Source organism: Chiloscyllium punctatum, chromosome 49, assembly GCF_047496795.1.
Source record: "Chiloscyllium punctatum isolate Juve2018m chromosome 49, sChiPun1.3, whole genome shotgun sequence".
NCBI classification, from domain to species: Eukaryota; Metazoa; Chordata; class Chondrichthyes; order Orectolobiformes; family Hemiscylliidae; genus Chiloscyllium; species Chiloscyllium punctatum.
Genome location: NC_092787.1, coordinates 8974964 through 8995333, shown reverse-complemented (window position 1 = coordinate 8995333; position 20370 = coordinate 8974964). Strand labels below are relative to the sequence as shown.

Here is a 20370-nt window from a genome sequence, read left to right as displayed (position 1 = left end):
TTTTTGCAGTATCCACAAATGTGAAATTTAATGAAAAAATGTATTTCTCATTGACTATGTTAATTAATGCAAAAATGACTTACTTTGCTATCTTACTATCACGGTGTCTACATTAACAAAATTTTGAGATATTGTACAGATATTCTACAGACTAACAGTTCAAAGATTTTTCGGATTGAGATGTCAATTGCAATAGTGACAACTTTGAAAATATAATATCAAAACCTTATTAAAAATTCTTAAAGATGTACAATTGATTCAATTGTTCATTCATTTTACCTAGTCACTAATAAATAGCAGATAATCAAAATAGCAATTAGTAAAATTACTCATAGTTAGTCATGATAACCAAGCAAAATGGATTAAAATTGTGACTCGGAGAGATCCATATGAGTCCATGAAAAAAACGGAAGCAAATATGGAAGTACTAAATGCTCAGATTCATTAAATACTTACTTTCTTACACACCTTGCAATTCTGAAAATGTTACTGAACAACTGATATGAATGTTTATGGTATTTATGTTTACTGTTTTCAAAGAACAGGTGGCTTTTGGTGGTAGAGCTAGCAGACAAAGCACATTTAATGCAATGCGTCCTGGATTGAAACTAATACTATTTAATTTCAACTTAGCTCAATATCTTGGGAAACAGTCTTAGTCCAACTTTAGGGACTGTTGTTCAGTAATGGAATGTGACCAAAACATATGGTCTCAGTACCTCATCAGAAACCACACTTTGAGTCACATAGTCATACAGCTTGGAATCAGACCCTTCCACCCAACCAGTCCACACCAACCATGTTCCCAAACTAAACTAGTCCCACCTGCCTGCACCTGGCTCATATCCCTCCAAACCTCTTCTTGACATGAACTTATCCAAATGTCTTTTAAACATTGTAACTGTACCTGCATCACCACTTTCTCAAGCAGTTCATTCCACACACAAACGACACTCTGTGTAAAAAATGAAATAGCCCTTCATGTGCTTTTTAAAATATTTCTCCTCTCACCTTAGAAAGTTGCTCCTGAGTTTTGAATTCACTCACCTTATGGAAAAGACCCTTGCTATTTACCTTATCTATGCCCCCTCATAATTTTACAAAACTGAGTAAACATCACCCCTCAACTTCCTATGCTCCTGTGAAAAAAATCCCAGCCTTTCTAGTCTATTTTTATAACTCAAGCCTTCCATTCCGAGCAACATCCTAACACATTTTTTTTTCTGAACCCTCGTCAATTCAATAATATTCTTCCTATAGTAGGGTGACCAGAACTACACACAGTACTCCTGAGGCCTTTCTGTAAAACCTCAACACGATGTTCCAAGTCGTATATTCAATAGTCTGAGCAATGACAGTAAGCGTGTTAAACACTTTCTTAACCATGCTGTCTACCTGTGAAGCAAATTTCAAAGAATTATATACCTGAGCCTTTAGGTCTCTCTGTTATACAACACTTAATTTTATATGTCCGGTCCTTGTTTGTTTCACCAAACTACAATACCTCGCATTTATCCAAATTAAACTCCACCTGCCACTCCTCAGCCCATTGACTCAATTGATCAAGATCTCGTTGTAATCTGAGATAACCTTCTTCACTGTTCAATAAACCACCAAATTTGGTGTCACCTACAAATTTATTAACCACGCCGTCTATATTCTCATCCAAATCACTTATATAAATGACAAACAGAAATGGACCCAGTATAGACCATTTTAGAGTAGCATTGATGTTGCAGCTACTCCTGAGTTGCTGTTGCAGGTACTTGATTCTAATCCCCCCATTACTGTAGTAAGGAATAATCTACTTTTGTTTAATACCATCATAATTACTCTTAGATGTTATCTCAACATCCCAAACTCATTGAAAAAAGGTGTTCACTTTCTGGTCCAGACCTTAAGTAATCATGTGGAGGTAGCCCCTGTTGGACTGTGGTGGACAAAGTCAGAAGGTACACGACACCAGGTTATAGTCCAATAGGTTCTATAGCGCTGCTCCTTCAACAAGTGAAGTGGAGAGAAGCACACAGGCACAGAATTCATAGGCAGAAAGATAATGGCAAGACAATTCTGGGTCACTGACACTTTACTCACACCGTTTGGCACTTTAGTTCGCCTGCAAAGTCTTGTTTCTTTGACCTGCCAATGCTCCACTCACATACTAGTTTTACTTATCCTTTGACACTCTTAATTACTTGAAATTATCATGCCATTGGAGAGGATTCTGAGAGACAGGATTTATGATTACTTGGAAAACCATAGGTTGATTAGAAATAGTCAGCTTGGCTGTGAATCTTTTGAGGATGTAACAAAACGCATTGATGAAGTAGATTGTGGATGTGGTATGCATGGATTTTAGCAAAGTGTTTGATAAGGTTTCCCGTGGTTGGCTCATTCAGAAAGTAAGGAGGCATGGGATACAGGGTAATCTGGCTGTCTGGATACAGAATTGGTTGGCCCATAGAAGACAGAGGGTGGTGGTAGATGGAAAGTATTCAGCCTGGAGCTCAGTGACCAGTGGTGTTCTGCACAATTAGTTCTGGGACCTTTGCTGTTCATGATTTTTATAAATGGCTTGCATGAGGAAGTAGAAGGATGGGTTAGTAAGTAAGTTTTATTTTAGATTACTTACAGTGTGGAAACAGGCCCTTCGGCCCAACAAGTCCACACCGCCCCGCCGAAGCGCAACCCACCCATACCCCTACATCTACCCCTTACCTAACACTACGGGCAATTTAGCATGGCCAATTCACCTGACCTGCACATCTTTGGACTGTGGGAGGAAACCGGAGCACCCAGAGGAAACCCACGCAGACACGGGGAGAATGTGCAAACTCCACACAGTCAGTCGCCTGAGGCGGGAATTGAACCCGGGTCTCTGGCGCTGTGAGGCATAAGTTTTCTGATGACATGAAAGTTGGTGGAGTCATGGATAGTGTGGAGGGCTGTTGTAGGTTGCAACTGAACATTGACAGGATGCAGAGCTGGACTGATAAGTGGCAGATGGAATTCAACCTGGAAAAGTGTGAAGGTTGAATTTGAACATAGAGTACAGGGTTAAAGGCAGGATTCTTAGCAGTGTGGAGGAACAGGGGGATCGTGGGATCCATGTCCATAGATCCATCAAAGTTGCCAGCCAAGTTGATAGGGTTGTTAAGAAGGTGTATGGTGTGTTAGTTTTCATTAACAGGAGCATTGAGTTTAAGAGCCACAAGGTTATGCTGCAGCTCTGTCGAACTCTGGTTAGATCACACTTGGAATATTGTGTTCAGTTCTGGTCACCTCATTACAGGAAGAATGTGGAAGCTTTAGCCAGGGTGCATAGAAGATTTACCAGGATGCTGCCTGGACTGGAGGGCAGGTCTTATGAAGAAAGGTTGAGGGAGCTGGAGCTTTTCTCATCGGAGTGAAGAAGGATGAGAGCTGACTTGATAGAGGTGTACAAGATGGTGAGAGGCACAGATAGAGTGCATGGCTAGAGATTTTTTCCCAGGGCAGAAATGGCTATCACAAGGGGGCATAATTTTAAGCTGATTGGTGAAAGGTTTAGGGGAGATAGGTTCTTTACACAACCTTGTAGGTGCATGGAATGCACTGCCAGCAGTGGTCGTAGAGTCAGATACATTAGGGACATTTAAGTGACTCTTGGATAAGCACATGGAAGTCAGTACAATGAAGGGTATGTAGATTAGTCTGATCTTTGAGTAGGATAAAAGGTCAGCACAACATCGAGAGCCAAAGGACCTGTACTGTGCTGTACTGTTCTATGTTCATTATACCTCTGCTTATAAATTCTGTGCCTGTATGCTTTTCGCCACTTCAGCTGATGAAGTAGCAGTGCTCTGAAAGCTTGTAAGTTCAAATAAACCTGTTGGACTATAGCTCGGTGTTATGTGACTTCTGATGAAGTGATAACTAGATTAATTGAAGGCACAGCCAAATTTGAAACACAAATAACAAATATCCACATTACCCTCTTACACTTCTCAAACTGTGTCAAACTCCACGATTAGACAGGTGACCATTTCTTAATCATTTATGATGATGTACTACTTTTGATTAATTTTAGTTTGGAAACTGCTCGCAACCGATTGACTTTACCTTGATCATGAATTTGCAATAATATAAACTCAAAATTTGCAATGCTAATATATAAGTAACTCATAAACATTGAAGATTGGACAATTTAATTCTTAATCTGTACTAGAGATTTTTACACATTTGAAACAATTTTGATTCTCCCAATATGTTATCATATGTTCCGTAGTACATTGAAATTTCAAACAATGGCGAACATGATAGTGAACTTATGTTACATTACCTCTTCAAGGTTATTCATCCGTGTTGTTACTTTTCGTATATATGTGTGAACCTTCATCATATCCATGCTGTACAGGGTACCTTCCAGGAGATCAACCAGTGACTGCAACTAGACCAAGACCAGAAAAAATTACTTAGATAATGCAGAGCATTTAGTTTCATTTTAGACAATTAACTTCCATAATGTTTCAGAACATGCAGAATTTAAAATCCATAATAATCTTGAGAGGATTTCCACTCAAGTTTTTTTAATCATCATTCTCTTTTTTCTTGGAAAGCAGTATTCTGTAAGGGAATATGGTCAACAGAGAAAATCAATTGCCCTATTCTGTGATTTAAATGTCTAGCATCACAGACAGCCATTTTGACAGCTCACCTAAAAGGGTAAGTATGAAAAGTAAATGTGAGGTTGAAGTGCCAGTTGAGTAGGGTGCCAGACAGATTGAGTACCAGGTAAGTAGAGGCCCAGGATTCCAGGACAGATATTAATGGGGAGGGGAAAGGTCATGTTAATCATTACTTTGGAGTTAAACTAGGTTTCTAATTGTCTAACTTTTCCTGAGTAACTATTTAATTCACTGCAGTAGAACGTTCCAAGTTGTCTGATTTAAATGGATACTCTCAGAACGTTTCAGGCATAGCAGAAATGCTCAGTGGAATCTTCAATTTCCCAAGCAATTTTCTTGGAGTCTGCATACTGAGGTTTCTGGTTTTGATGCACAACTGCCATTAGGCTGCCAGTGGGAAATCCAAGTCAGGGCATTAGTGAATCAGAAAGATTTTTACAATATCTGATGATAGCCATTATTACTGAGAGCAGCTGGATATTGCAAACTAATTAGTTGAAATAAAATTTCTCTAGGTGGCCTGCTGGGATTTAAACCCATGTCCTCAAAGCATTATCTTGGGTCTCGAGATTATTAGTCCAGTGACATTAACACTATGTCACCATCTCCCCAAATCATTAACTCTTTGCAGAGATACAGGTTAACTGGACTGAGTACCTTCTAGTATGTTACCAAACTGCTTATTCTGAAGACTATGACTTGATAGCAGGCTGTTCTATCATTGTTTTCTTATCCCAGCCAAATCCCACCTTCACCTAACGTTCAAATGTACATACCTTCAAACATAACTAGGTAATGATCAAAGATGGAAACGAGAGCTAATTTACCTTCCTGAAATCAGGCAACTAATGAAGCTTGCTCCCTGATGGTACTGAGTAGCTCAATAGAGTTAAGTCAAGACCTTCATTTAAACAATGTATCTCTCCTGCTTTTGCTCATGTCACATCAGATTTTATTCTACATTTTTTTTTCACTGAAATGCGTGGTATGTTACTCTGATGTTAAAACAGAACTGACACTTTGGCTGAAATTTTATTTACTTCAGGCATTTGGAATGGATAACTCTGAAAGTCACCAAGTATCAGAATGCCAGATTCCACAGCGTGCCGTGGAGCTTCAAGAGTTTACACCTGACATCACCAATTAGATCTCCTGATTGACTTACTCAGTTTCCAGTTAAACAGGGAAGCTAGTTGATGTATATGCAGGAGTAGGTAAACCCATGGTGCAGATTGGCGCTGACAAAAAACAGTTGGATGGTTGTTGATCTCAAGCTCTGATTTGAAGGGTGGGTGGAGTGAGGATTTTTTCTATTTATTTATGGAATGTGGATATCGCTGGTTGGGAGACCATTTAATGTCCATCCCTAGTTGCGCTTGAGAAGGAGATGAGTTGCTTGCTTGAATTGCTGCAGTCCATTTGTTGTAGGTGCACCCACAACCTCATTAGGAAGGGAGTTCCAGGATTTTGGAGGTCTTGTGAAGGAGTCAACCAGAGGCCTAGTTGGACAGTTTGGAGGGAAGTTTAGGAAAGATTGGGGATGGGGTGATTGGAGGCTGGAGTTGAAGGAAAATTAAGAAAAGTATCTGATTGCAGGGTTTTTTTGGGTAAACATGCTGGATATAGGAGGTGAGTGTAAAGGCACCCTCTTCTTAAATCTGCCAAGCTTTCCCTGGATATATTTGTTGGATTCCCCATGGTTCAAAAAACATGGCTGACTGGAATTGATTGTTGAAAAGCTGAATGATGGTGATGCTCCCAGTCTCATTATTATGTTTAGAACTACTGTCTGTCCCAGTAGAGCTGGGTTTTTACAGGAGGTAGAGTGAGAGGAGATGTATTCCAGGTAGCTGTGGGGCTGGTGGGGGGGGGGCTTGAAAGTAGATATCCATGTTGAGTCAGTGTCCAGAGATGGAGAGGTCCAGGAAGGGGAGGGCAGTGTCCAAGAAGGTCCAGATGGACTTGAGGTCAGGGTGGAAGGTGTTCCTGAAGTTGATGTACTGTTCAACCTCCTCGTGGGAGCATGAGGTGGTGCTGATGTAGTATGTGGAACCAATGGGTATGTGGAACAGTCCATCTTCTGCAGCTACACTGGCACCATTCCCCACTTTTTCCTCTGTTACATCGATGACTGCATCAACACCACCTCGTGCTCCCACGTGGAGGTTGAATAATTAGTCAACTTCAGGAACACCATCCATCCTGACCTCAGGTTCACCTCTACCATTTCAGACACCTCCTTCCCCTTTCTGGACCTCTTCATGGGGGGTTGATGTGGACTGGTTGGGCCGAAGGGCCTGTTTCCACACTGTAGGTATTCTAATCTAATCTCCACTTCTGGCAACTGACTCAACATGGACATCTACTTCAAATCCACCAACTCCCACCCTACCTCCTGTTAAAACAATATCCCTTACTCCCAATTCCTCCGCCTCCACTGCATCTGCTCCCAAGAGGACCAATTCCACCACAGAAGATCCCAGATGGCCTCCTCCTTCAAGGACTGCAATTTCCCCTCCCATGTGGTCAACTATGCCCTCCAGCATATCTCCTCCACTTCCCGCACCTCCACCCTTGAACCACACCCCTCCAATCGCAACAAGGACAGAATATCTGGTCGGCATGGACGGGTTGGACCGAAGGGTCTGTTTCCATGCTGCACATCTCTATGACTCTATAACTCCCTCTGATCCTCACCTTCCACCCCACCAACCTCCATATGCAATGCATCATTCCCTGTCATTTCTGCCACCTACAAACAGACCCCACAATATATATCCCCCCACCCCTATCTGTGTTCCACAGAGACCATTCTCTCCATGACTCCCTTGTTAATTCCATGCCCCCCAACAACCTATCCTTCACTGCCAGCACCTCCCTTGCCACTGCAGGAAATGTAAAACCTGTGCCCACACCTCCCCCCTCACCTCTATCCAAAGCCCCAAAGGATCCTTCCACATCCAGCAGAGATTTCCTCCACTCATGTCATCCACTGTGCCCGTTGCTATCAATGTGATCTCATCCACACTGGGGTGACAGGACCCAACTTGTGGAATGTTTCAGGGAACATCTCTGGGACACATGCACTAAAAACTAAAAAGTGGCCAAACACTTCAACTCCCCCTCCCACTCCGCCAAGGACATGCAAGTCCTGAGCCTCCTCCACTGCCAGATTCTAGCCATCCAACGCCTGGAGGAAGAGTGCCTCATCTTCCACCTTGGGACCCTCCTTTCACATGGGATCAATATTAATGTCACCAGTTTCCTCATCTCCCCTCCCCCTATCTATCCCAGATCCAACCCTCCAACTCGGCACAACTGTCTTGATCTCTCCTACCTGTCCATCTTCCTTCCCGCAATCATTCCCACACCCATCTACCTATTGCATTCCCAGCTACCTTCCCCACAGCCCCACCCCTCTTCCCATTTATCTCTAAGCCCCTTTGGGCCTCCCCTACATTCCTGATAAACAGCTTATTCCCAAAATGTCGATTCTCCTGTTCCTCAGATGCTGCCTGACTTTTCCAGCACATTTTTTGACTCTGATCTCCAGCATCTACAGTCCTCACCTTCTCCTAGTTTGTAGGAAAATGTCAGTGTTTCTTTTATACAAATTCTAAGACAATATAATTGCATCACCATCTTTCTTGACTGCTCTCCAAGTGATCTTTACTGCTTATCTGACATCCAGCACTGTATGAGCAAATATTTCTCCAATTAAATATTCGGAAGAATGAAACCATGATTTTTGATCCATACACTAAATTCTGTTCTCTGGTGATCAATTTCATCCCTCTTACAGGCACCGATTCAAGTCTAACCTTGGTATTTGACTCTGTCTAATTCTTGCCTTTTGAACATCCTGAATTAGTTGCTGGGACTGCTACTATTTACAATATATATAAATGACTTGGAGGAAGGATGTGAATGTACTGCAGCTAAATTTGCAAATGACACAAAAATATGTGGAAAGGCAAATTATGAAGGGGATACAAACAGTTTACAGAGAGATATCAATAGATTAAGTAAGTGGGCAAAAATGTACATGGAATATAATGTGGGAAAATATGAAGTTATTAATTTTGCAAGAAAAACAAAAGAAACAAGATTATTAAAATGGTGAAAAGCTGCAGAAATCAGCATCCCAATGACTTGGAGATATGTGTGCACAAAACACAGAACGCCAGTATATAGGTGCAGCAGGTAGTCAGGAAGGCTACTGGAACGTTCACTCTTATTTCAAAGAGGTTAAAGGATAAAAGTAGGGAAGTCTTACTGCAATTGTATAAGGTGTTGGTGAGACGACATCTGGAGTACTGTGAGCAGTTTTGGTCATCTTTTTTCAAAGAAAGATTTCATTTCATTGGAGAAAGTTCAGAGAAGGCTCACTAGGATGATCTGTGCTATGAGGGGATTGCCTTATGAACAAAAGTTAAACAGGTTGGGAATCTCTCCCTGGAATCTAGTAGAATGAGAGGTGATCTCATTAACGTGTATAGGTTTCTTAAGGGGCTTCACAGGGTAAATGCTGAGAGATGAAGCTGAGTGTGACCTTATAGAGGTTTATAAAATTATAAGGGGCATGGAAAGGTCTTTCTCTCAGAGTAGAAGAGTCCAAATGTAGAGGTCATGGGTTTAAGATGAGAGGGGTAAGATTTAACAGGAACCTGAGGGGCAACATTTTTCATGCAGAGGGTGGTGCAAGTATGGAATGAGCTGCCAGAGAAAGTGTTAGGAGCAGGTACGTTTACAACATTTAAAAGCAACTGCATGGGTACCCCTTCAATAGGAAAGATTTAGAGGAATGAGCCACATGGGACTACATCAGTTTAGGATAACTGGTCAGCATGCACAAGATGGACTGGTTCTGTGCTGTATGACTCTGTGGCTCCATGTTTGCCCACACATGCAAGAATCTAGGACCAGAGGGCATTGTCTCAGAATAAAGGAGCACAAATGTAAGACTGAAATAAGGAGGAATTTCTACTCTTGGAGAGTTGTGAGTCTTTTGAACTCCTTGCCATAGACAGATGTGGAAGCAGAGTCTTGTGTATACTTAAGGCTGAGATGAATAGATTTGTGATCAGTAGGGGAATCCTGGTTAAAGGAAAAAAGCAGGAAAGTGGAGATGAGTAATCTCATATTAGCCAATCCCTTCAGGGTGGCAGATCGGTTTGAGGGCCTGAACAGCCTCCTCCTGTTCTTATTTCTTGTAGTCTTACGGTCACCTGTAACATCTTGTCTCTGAAGGTTACAATCTCACAGAATGTTGGAAATGGATTTCATTATAGCTTTCATTTAACAGACATAATAAAAATTAACATCTAACATAAAATAATAGGCATCAACTGAACCTGGTTTTAGCAGTTTCATTGATTTCAGATGTTAAACTGTCGTTTTGTGTACCTTAAAGAATTCTGGAGCCTGTTTCCTGAGTTTTTCCATTCGCCACTCATTTTCACAAGGGTTGAGAGATGATGGGGGAGCTGTACAGGAACACTTACAGTCTGTCCCAGAACTGACAGTTTCAACTGTGTAGAAGTCTTCAAATCGTAAACTCCCGGTTCTGATGCGACTGCATGCATCCTTTGTCAGTGGTCTCATGATGCACTTGCAGCGGCAGTCTGAGCCCTCAGAAATCATTTGAACTTGGTCATTTTCCCCAAATAACTGTTAAAATAAAAATTATTAAGTTAGCAAGAACAGACAGTCCTGAATCAAGGTTCACTGCTTTCTTACAAGCCTGTCTTCATGGCATTGTCAGGACAGTTTTGTGTACAAAAGAAAGCATTTATTTAGCATCTTTCACATGCTTAGTATGTGCTAAACAATTTTGCAGCCAATTAAATGCTTTGTGAAATATTACTTTTATAATGCACAAATGTAACATCTAATTTGCATATAGACAGGTCCCACAAGCTACAATGAAATAAATAATAAGATAATCTTTTTTGAAGGTATTGGCTGAAGGCTTATAAGAGTGAATAGAACACCTGTAGAACGCCCCTGCTCTTCTTTAAAACAGTGCGATATAATCTTTGATATCTGAGAGGACTCCAATTTGAGAGGACTCAAAGACTTCAGTTTAATTTCCCATCTGAGAAACAGGACCCCCAATAATGCAGCTCTTGTCATTATTGTAGGATCTCCAGCATTTTTTGTTCTTGTCATTATGGCCTGGATTATATGCTTTAATTTTTGAAATGAGGTTTACACACACAATCTGAGTTAGAAACAAGTGCGCCACCACTGGGCCGTGACAGCCACAGTAAAATAATCCCTCAATATAACAAAAAAAAAGCAAATATAATGAATACACATAGATTTTCATGAACAGCTTTATTATACCAATCAACATTTCAAGTAGCTAATTGGAAGATCTGTAATTAAGTGATAAAATTGGCATGATTTTCACTCCTGGTGAACAGGTAGACCAGCAAGACCTGGCAGAAGCTTTATTTAGGAGATAATTAGACTGGCAGTTTTACAATGGAGAAGGTGAGGACTGTAGATGCTGGGGATCAGAGTCAAAAAGTGTGGTACTGGAAAAGCACAGCTGTTTTACAATGGCTCAAATAGTTTGGGATTCACATAACACAAAAACAACTGAGAAAGTACTGCTAAAATGTGAGTATCTTGCAGCAGCCTGTCTTACACTAATTTAAGTTCAGAAAGAGTGCAATATGTTGAGTGAAATAAGTACCATATTGAAGTTAACTCAGAACAGAAGTCATGCAGTAGAGAGCCAAAACATGGAATCATAGAATTTAACAATGTAGAATGAAGCCATTTGACCCATTGTATCTGTACTGGTTCCTAAAAGAGCTACCCAGCTAGTTCCATCTAATTTCATCAACTTCCAAATATTTATTCAGCTCTCTTTTGAAACCTCCTACGGAATCTGCCTCCACCACTCTCCCAGGCAACGGATTCAAAATCCTAGCATCTCTCTGATTAAATAAGTTTTGTCCTTGTCTTAATGGTAAAGTCCTGGGGAGTGTTGCCAGTCTGGAAATCAGAAACAAAAACAAATACAGAAATTGCTGGAAACATTCAGATCTGACAGCATCTGTGTAAAGAAATCAGATTTAATGTTTCAGAATTGATAGTAGCTTGGAAAAGCTTGGTAACTTTTGCAGAAGATGGGGCAAGGCAGAGGGGTTGGGGAATAGACAGTAGGTGGAGATTGACTCTCAAGAGAGAGAAAACTGGTTGAACAGACAAAGGAGTGGTTAAAGGTCAGCCCAATCTCTCTAATGTCTCCTTGCATCTAAAATCCTTCAATCCTGGTATCATTCTAGTAAAATCCTCTTTACACTTTCTCCAGGACTTTAACATCCTTCCTTAAATAAGGTGGTCAGGACTGAGCACAATGCTCTAAATGTGGGGTAACTTATAATTTGTAGAGATACAGCATCACTTCCTTGCTTTCATAATATATGCCTCTATTTATAAATTCAAGGATTCTACAAGCCTTCTTAACAACTGTTTCAACTTGCCTGGCCACGTTCAGAGAATGATGCACATGAACCCCTAGGTCCCTCTGCTCCCGTACTCCCCTCAAAATTGTACTACTCAGCCAGCTTTGTCTCTCCATGTTTCTTCTGCCAAAATGCATTACCCCCCATTTCTCTGCATTGAAATTCATTTGACAGGCATCTGCCCATTCGACCAACTTGTCAACAACCCTCTGAAGTCACTAAGCATCATCCTCACAATTTGCTATTCTCCCTAGCTTAGCTCTTCGCTCTGCAGATTCAGAGATTCTACCCTCAACACCCATCTCCAAATTTATTTATATAAATCATAAAAAGCAAGGGTCCCAACACCAATCCCTGGGGATCACGTCTTTCAACTTGTCTCCAATCTGAGAAATGACCATCTATACCTATCATCTCTTTCCTATCGTTTAGCCAACTTTGAAACCATGCTGTCAAGGACCCATCAATCCCAAATATTTCTGACTTGCTAATGAACCTGTCATGTGGCACTGTATCAAGTGTTTTCTCAAAGTCCAAACATACAACATCCACAGTATTAGGGCGGCACAGTGGCTCAGTGGTTAGCACTGCTGCCTCACAGCACCAGGGTCCCAGGTTCAATTCCAGCCTCGGGCAACTGTCTGTGTGGAGTTTGCACATTCTCCCCGTGTCTGTGTGGATTTCCTCCGGGTGCTCCGGTTTCCTCCCACAGTCCAAAGATGTGCAGGTCAGGTGAATTGGCCATGCTAAATTGCCTGTAGTGTTAGGTGCATTAGTCAGAGGGAAATGTGCCTGGGTGGGTTACTCTTCAGAGGGTCGGTGTGGACTTGTTGGGCTGAAGGGCCTGTTTCCACACTGTAGGGAATCTAGAAAAAAATTACCCTCTATCATTGTCTGTGTCAAATTTATTAGATGTGACTACCCTTGACGAAGCCATGTCTAGTATTAACTTATTTTTTTTAGCAATATATTTATCTTTTCCCATATTATGATCTCCATCAGATTTCCCAAAAGGCATTTGAAAAGGTACCGCACAAAAGGTTAATACACAAGGTAAGATCACATGGGGTTGGGGCTAATTTATTCGTTTGGATAGAGGATTGGCTAAGCAACAGAAAGCAGAGAGTTAGGATAAATTGGTCTTTTTCTGGTTAACAAGATATAACTAGTGGAGTGCCACAGGGTTCAGTCCATAAAACCATAAGATATAGGAGCAGAAATTAGGCCATTCAGCCCATTGAGTCTTCTCTGCTATTCACTCATGGCTGATAGGTTTTTCAACCACATTTTCCCGCTTTCTCCATGTAGCTTCTGATTCCCTTGGCAATCAAGAACTTGTCTATTTCTGTTTTAAATATACTCAACCACCTGGCCTCCACAGCCTTCTGTGGCAATGAATTCCACTGATTCACCACTCTCTGGCTAAAGAAGTTTCTCCTTATCTCCGTCCTAAAGGTCTTTCATTTACTCTACATGTGGTATGACCAGAGCTTTATAAAGCCTCAAAAGTACATCCCTGCTTTTATATTCTTGTCCTTTTGAGATGAATGACAACATTGTATTTGCCTTTCTACCTGCAAGTTTATCTTAAGAGAAACCTGGACTAGGATTCCCAAGTCCCTTTGTACTTCAAATTTCTGCTGTTGGCTCTATTCTTTGTGCTGAATAATCACATGTGTGTTTAAGGTTTTTAAAGCTTATAAACTGAATAGGTTCTGTTGCTCTTCTCTCAGGAGATTTTTCTGTGATTCTTCATGCTTTCAGCCTCCAGCACAATCTGAACAGATTGCCCCACAGTTAAATTTTCTTTAAACTTGAATAATCTGACAAAAATTCATCAGTAATTCCAACAATTCTGGTTAACAATTCTGACTTCAACTTCCACATTCACAGTTTTCTACTCATCCATGGAGATGATTTGTGATGTTATCTATAAATTTGTTTGGATGCTAAGCCCTTCTGTTAATTCTTGTTCAATAATTGTATCTGTTCTCAGATTAAATTAATTGTCAAAAGCCCTTTGTTATAAATCCTATTGAATATAATTATAAATTGTATATTTACTTGTTCAGCTTGTGTCTATTGTGTCATTTGGAAGCTTTCTATATTTTAAAAACTGTTTTGTCCAAGATATCCAATATTGTGTTCCATTTGGCCATCTGTGACATTAGATCTGTCAGACAGTATTATTTTTCATGCTTTTTTGTTCTGTGATTATTTATTTGTATTACTTTAAAGCTATTATTCTCAGCACCTCAAAGCTGCTTTTTTACAAAATATTTTCTCATTATAGCAATGCTGTATATCAATGCTAGTTCATTTTCCATTTCTTGAGGCCTTTACATTCTGCATGACAGCATCTCAACACCATTTATTAAGTATTTTCCAATTTATTTTAGGTCAAAATGACTTGACCACTTTCTGTGGTCAAAATCATGATTTCCAGCCTCTGTTAACAAAATGGAAGTTGTCTAGGATTTTTACACAAGCAAAATTTCTATTTATGTACAAGAATTTTAAAGTTTATCTTCAATTGTGATAGAAATAATAAATTCGACCTTATTTTTGATGCTGTGTTTAATCGTATCATTTTCAAAGCAAATCCAGAACTCCTGTTGTTATGTTGGCTCAGATGCTTAGGAAAAAATGGAAGCAGGAAAGGCCTGTTAAATTTTTAAGTAAATCTGTTATGGTAAATAAGAACACAGCCCTATAAGGCTAAGGCCCTGTCCTATGAATTAATCAAAACTTCTGCTACTTTTGGTAGTATGTCTTACTGCTAAAGGAGCGCATGTAAATAATAAAAATAGTTTAAAATGTGATGGGTATTTAACTGATTGCCTGATCTTAAGGTTTCCATTAACCTCTTAAAATTGTGAAGTTAATGGGGTTTCACGTTGAAAAATCACCTGGGTTTGATTGGCGATTTAGAAGAGGTAGCTATAGAAAGAGTGGATGTATTCATTTTCAGAATTCCCTAAATTCTAAAATAGTCCATGGATTGTAAGGTAGCAAACATTATCCCATTATTCAGGAAAAAGGGAGAAAGAAACATTCAGCCCTTCAAGCCAGCTCTGCCATTCATTGAGATCATAGCTGATCTTCTATTTCAAAACCACTTTCCTCACTATTCTGACATCCAAAAACAGTGAAACCAGGCAATTAAGTCAGCATCAAGAAGTTCTTATCACCTGTTCAATTCATATTTGCATAAAAAGTTCACATATTGGGAGACACAAAGCTGCCGATGGAATATTCAACTTGGAAAGTCAACGTAACTAGACCTAGACTATACAAATGAACCCTATTTCAATAACGTGCATGGCAGAGTTGAGAGAGAATAAAATATGAATCCATTGCAACAGAATCTGGAAGATCTGCATTGTTTCTTTAACTCCATGTTTCTCTCAACTTCTGAAATCAGTGACTGGTGAAAAAGCAACATTCTCCAAGAGCTCCTGAACTCTACAAATTTCACTATGGCTGAAGAAACATGACAACAGTTAACAGTTGTGGACCCATTTTTCACTCTCACAATTCAAGAGTTCCAAGAACTTTAAAATGCAACAGCTTTTAACTTCCTGTTTGTATGAAATTCCACTCACCCCAGCAAAACCTGTTAACTGTGTGCGTATATTTGTTTGATGTTCTGTTGTATTAATTTCTCTTGGAGTTAGTAGGCAATAAAATTCTCTCTCCTTCACTCCAGGAAATCTTAGTAATTTGCTGCTTCATTTTCTAGTGAACTATGTTTTATTTGATGTGTGGTAGCTGTGTGCTAATTAAAAATTATTTGCAGCCACAGAAGAATTTTTTTATTTGTTCATGAGATATAGGCATTCCTGGCTAGGCCAAAATTTATTCCTCATCCAAAATCACCCTAGAGAAGGCGCAAATGGGCTGCTTGCTAAACTGAAGCCACCTTACCTATAGGGACATCTACAGTGCTGTTAGGAAGGAATTTCCAGAAAGTTGACCCAGTGACATTGAAATACAGTGACATGTCACAGGTCAGGACAGTATGTAGCTTGGAGGAATACTTGGAGGTTACTGTACATCTGCTGCACTTGTTGTTTTACTTGGGAGAAGTTGTGGGTTGGGAATCGAAGCATGGTGAGTTACTATTAAAAACAGGGGAATCAAGTCACCTTCCTCACCTGGATATAACCAGTTACATATCAGACTCTAAGACAATCCCACACAAATTTGTGTATTTGGGATTTATTCATGACAAGCCTTATTTGGACCATTGGATATATGCTTATCCCCTTCTTTAAAAAGAGTAATTCTACAGTGACTCCCCAGTGGGTAGAGAAACTAATCATGTTACAATGTATGGATGTCTACATTAATTTTCCAGAATCAAAGTAGAGAATGTTCAGCAATGCTGACTGTGCCTCCAAAGATAAATAGCTAGTAATTTACTTTTGTTATACTTTTGTTAAACTGTTGGTGTGTCGATTTCTAATATTTCGATGGATTAATGTGTCTAACTCCTAAAGATCTTGTTGGAGAGAATTTCTCAATATTTCCTCAGTCTGGTAACAAATTCTTCACCTTCAATCATTATAAATTTCAATGGTGTGTCTTTTCTAAATAAAGAGCAACTGATGTTAAAAGAGCAACCATTATATGTTCATTTTTGCATAACCTCAAGTCTTCTTACATCTTAGGAAGCTACACTTTGAAGTCTAATTTATCAAATATATTTGAGTCAAACATTTTTAAATCACTGTTAATATGAAGCACTATAAACACTATATTAGTTGCAGCACTTGCACATAAACAGTTTTATTTTACACTTTTTGCAACGATATTTACCAATTTGAGAGGGCACAATGAATGTTAGTATTTGGAAACTCCATTAATTTAAGGCACCAGCTGGGATATAGGTGCTCCTCACAACAGTAAGAAGAAATACAGCAGAATGAATCGATTAATGCGCACCTGATAAAGTTAGATTTATCACCCTTATCTAAAATGATGAGCAGCATTGAGACATCTGAGAAAACAATATGGATATCGAAAAGGAAAAGGTAGATGTCTAAACAAATGGGAATCTTGTAACACCATGGATGGCACCCATGCTTCTGAGCCAGAAGCTCCAAGTTTGAGTCCCAATTCAGAGCTTGATAGTCAAGGAAGATGCATTCATATCATGACCAAACATGCTGTATATGTTATATTCACAATAATTTACTAGTGGCTCAGCTTGTTGAAAGTAAGTGCAAGAAAATCAGCCAAGATTTCTTACTTCCTAATTCTTTCTTCAAAATCATGTGTTGCATTTTAATTTAAGTGCAGCAAATTATATTTTATTTTATTTTTACAAGTTCTAGTTGCTCTTCTGAATAAGGACAAGTAATTTTTGAACAAATGCTTTGTTGAATAGTTTTCCTTTTAAACTCCATGTTAAAATAAGGACTTCTGAACCAGATCCAAAAGGCAGGACCAGAAGCAGTTTTATTTGCTTCAATAATGAAAGAAGAACAGTAGCATGGATTTTGTTTATGTAATTTAAATTAGGAAAGAAATAAATTTTGCAATTAATGAACGAGGTGGATGGGATGCACAACCGTTCAGTTGAGTTGAAACTTCATTGAGGACAACTGAACAAGCTGCAGCACTCTCCAAGTGAAATGTCATAAAAACAGATAGGTACCTTTAAATTCTGGAGGTTATCTCAGACATTGCACCAGAGCTTTTAATTAATTACATTTTATTACAACAATATTATTACAGGAATGTCAACTCAATTAATTTGGACATCTGCCACACGTAAAACTCTTATGAATTTCATATTACTTAAATTTTGTTTTGTCAGTTAGTGAAATATGATAGTGTTTAACTTTAATTTCAGAATAAACTTACCTAATTTTCCAGTCCTATATTTCCCTACAATATCAGTGGACCTCTCAATGAAAACACTATGGCTTTAAGAGGTGTAGTTTGTCCTTTTTTAAAAAGAGGTTTGAGCCATAGGTGCTGAGCTATCTAATCAAAGCCAATAAAGTAAACAGCTTGTGAGGCCTTGGGGGTTTTATAAAGTTGAAACAATAGAAGCAGCATAAATGGGTGGAGTCAGGCTCCCACAGAATCAGGGTTTCTGTTTAGCTTTCAGTAGCTGCAGGGGGTTTGGTCTGATCTATAACAAATTGAGGGCTCTTGCCTGGATCAAAATCTCTCATTTCAGGTTGGATTGAGGATTGTTGGACTCAACGACAATGAGTGGTGAGTGTTGGCTTTTCTTCAGGTGTTGTATTGGTTGATTTAAACAGGGTGCGCCTTGAGTAATTATAGCTCTTTCAGTCACTATGAGTTTCTTGAGAATGGAAAAAGTCACTTTGGGTATTCTACAGAAAAGGAGAAAGGTCAAACTTGCAGAACTGGTGAGCAAGCCAAAGCTGGAGCTGCCTGTGTCTTTGAGGAAAGGGAAAGTAATTACAGCAATCGGTCTGTATTTACAATTGCTAGGCATGCAATCAGAATAATTAGAGATGGCTAAAATTCAATTGCAAATGAAGCAGCTTGAATGGGGAAAGAAATTAAAAATTGCTCTGCCAGAACAAAAAGAAAAAGAGGCAAAAGCAAATGAGAGAGAGATAACTGCAGCAGAACAAAGAATCATAGAGTCATAGAGTTATGTAGCATGGAAGAACTGAAACAGCTTGAATATGAAAAGAAAATGAAACAGTTTGAGTTATGATTAAAAGCAGAACAAAGGGAGAGAGGTTTTGATCTTCAGAATTTGGAAATGAAAGAGGAAAGTTGACTTAAAATGATGAAGGTGAAAAATAGGAGTAGTGATGAGGATTGTGTGAACAGCAAGCCCATCATAGACAAAAGTCGGATGGGTATCTGTTTAAATACATCCAAGCACTGCTGAAGTTTAATAAGATAGACATGAAAGCCTTTTTCATTTCATTTGAGAAAGTGGCTAAACAAATGAAATAGCCAGTAACCATTTGGGTATTGTTGATAAACAAAATTGGTAGGTATATCTAGTGAGATATTTGCATCATTATCAGAAGTAGTATCTGGGGAGTATGATGAGATTTTAAAAAACCATCTTAAGTACATATGAACTAGTGCCAGAAGCCCACAGACCACATTATAGGAATCTAAGGAGGGAACCTGGTCAAACATACATAACAGTTTGAAAGTATTAAATAAAGTAACTTTGATAGGTTGACATGGGCATTGAAATTAGATCAGACATATGATGCTCTTAGAGTGACTGTTATTTTGTAGGATTTCGAAATTCACTTCCTGAAGTAGTGAGAACTCATGTGGAAGAGCAGAGATTTAAAACTGCAAAACTATGAGTTAGTTTATAAATCAAAGTTTGGCTTATAGCATCAACTGTAATCTGAAATGGATAGAAATTGGGGAAAAGTGAAATCCTTTGGTAGTAAAGGTAAACAAGAACTAAATGAGGTTAATAAATATAGTTTACCACAGGTTTAAAAAAAAAGAAATCTATGAGGGGGAAGAGAAATAAAATATCTCAGGTGTTTTCACTGCAATATGACAGGATACATGAAGTTGCAGTGTTGGTGGTTTCAGAAAAACATGGGGAAGACAGATGTAGTAAAATGGGATAAGACTGTGTGGGTTATTAAAGTGGTAAAGGAGTTCCCAGTGAAAGCTAAAGGCTTGCAAAAGAATGTACAGCCTGGTCAGGGGTTGGTGAAAAACAAATTACCAATTCTCTTTAAAGAATATACCTATGTGGTTAAGATTTATTTGTATACCAGGAGGGGTAGATAAAGAAATTAAAATTTTAAGTGATACAGTAGCAAGTCAATCGTTTATGATGAGAGATGAGGAGCTATGTACTTTGAAAGTAGCATTGCCAGAAAAGGTGGTAATGTGTGGAATTTGGGTGAGAAGAGGTGCTCCATTGTATAAGGTGAGGTTGGGGAGTCTGGTGAAAAGTGATGGAGCAGTGGTGGGAGTAATAGAGAAATTCTTTATTCTGGAGATACAGTTTATCCTCAGGAATAATATAGCTGGATCGCAGTCAGGATTACTACAATGGAAAAGCCAGGGGAAAACCAGGCAACTGAGATGTTACAGGAAGTATATCCTTGGATTTTTCTTGATCGTATGGTAACAAAGTCACAAAGCCACAGGTTCAAACAGGAGGCAAAATCAAAGAATAAATAATAAGGAAGTTGAAGTTCAATTATCTAAAAGTATGTTCGATCAAATGATTGGGA

The 20370-nt window shown here is 39.2% G+C and overlaps 1 protein-coding gene across 1 annotated transcript in view; it reads right to left on the bottom strand.

Moving 5' to 3' along the window:
* LOC140469367 (olfactomedin-like protein 2A) overlaps nucleotides 1-20370 on the bottom strand; it is a 70533-nt gene that overhangs the window by 25624 nt on the left and 24539 nt on the right. The window contains exons 2-3 of the mRNA XM_072565816.1: nucleotides 10074-10337; nucleotides 4322-4429 (exon numbers count right to left, since the gene is read on the bottom strand). Coding sequence (XP_072421917.1) covers nucleotides 4322-4429; nucleotides 10074-10337 — 372 coding nt within the window. The remainder of the gene's footprint in view (nucleotides 1-4321; nucleotides 4430-10073; nucleotides 10338-20370) is intronic.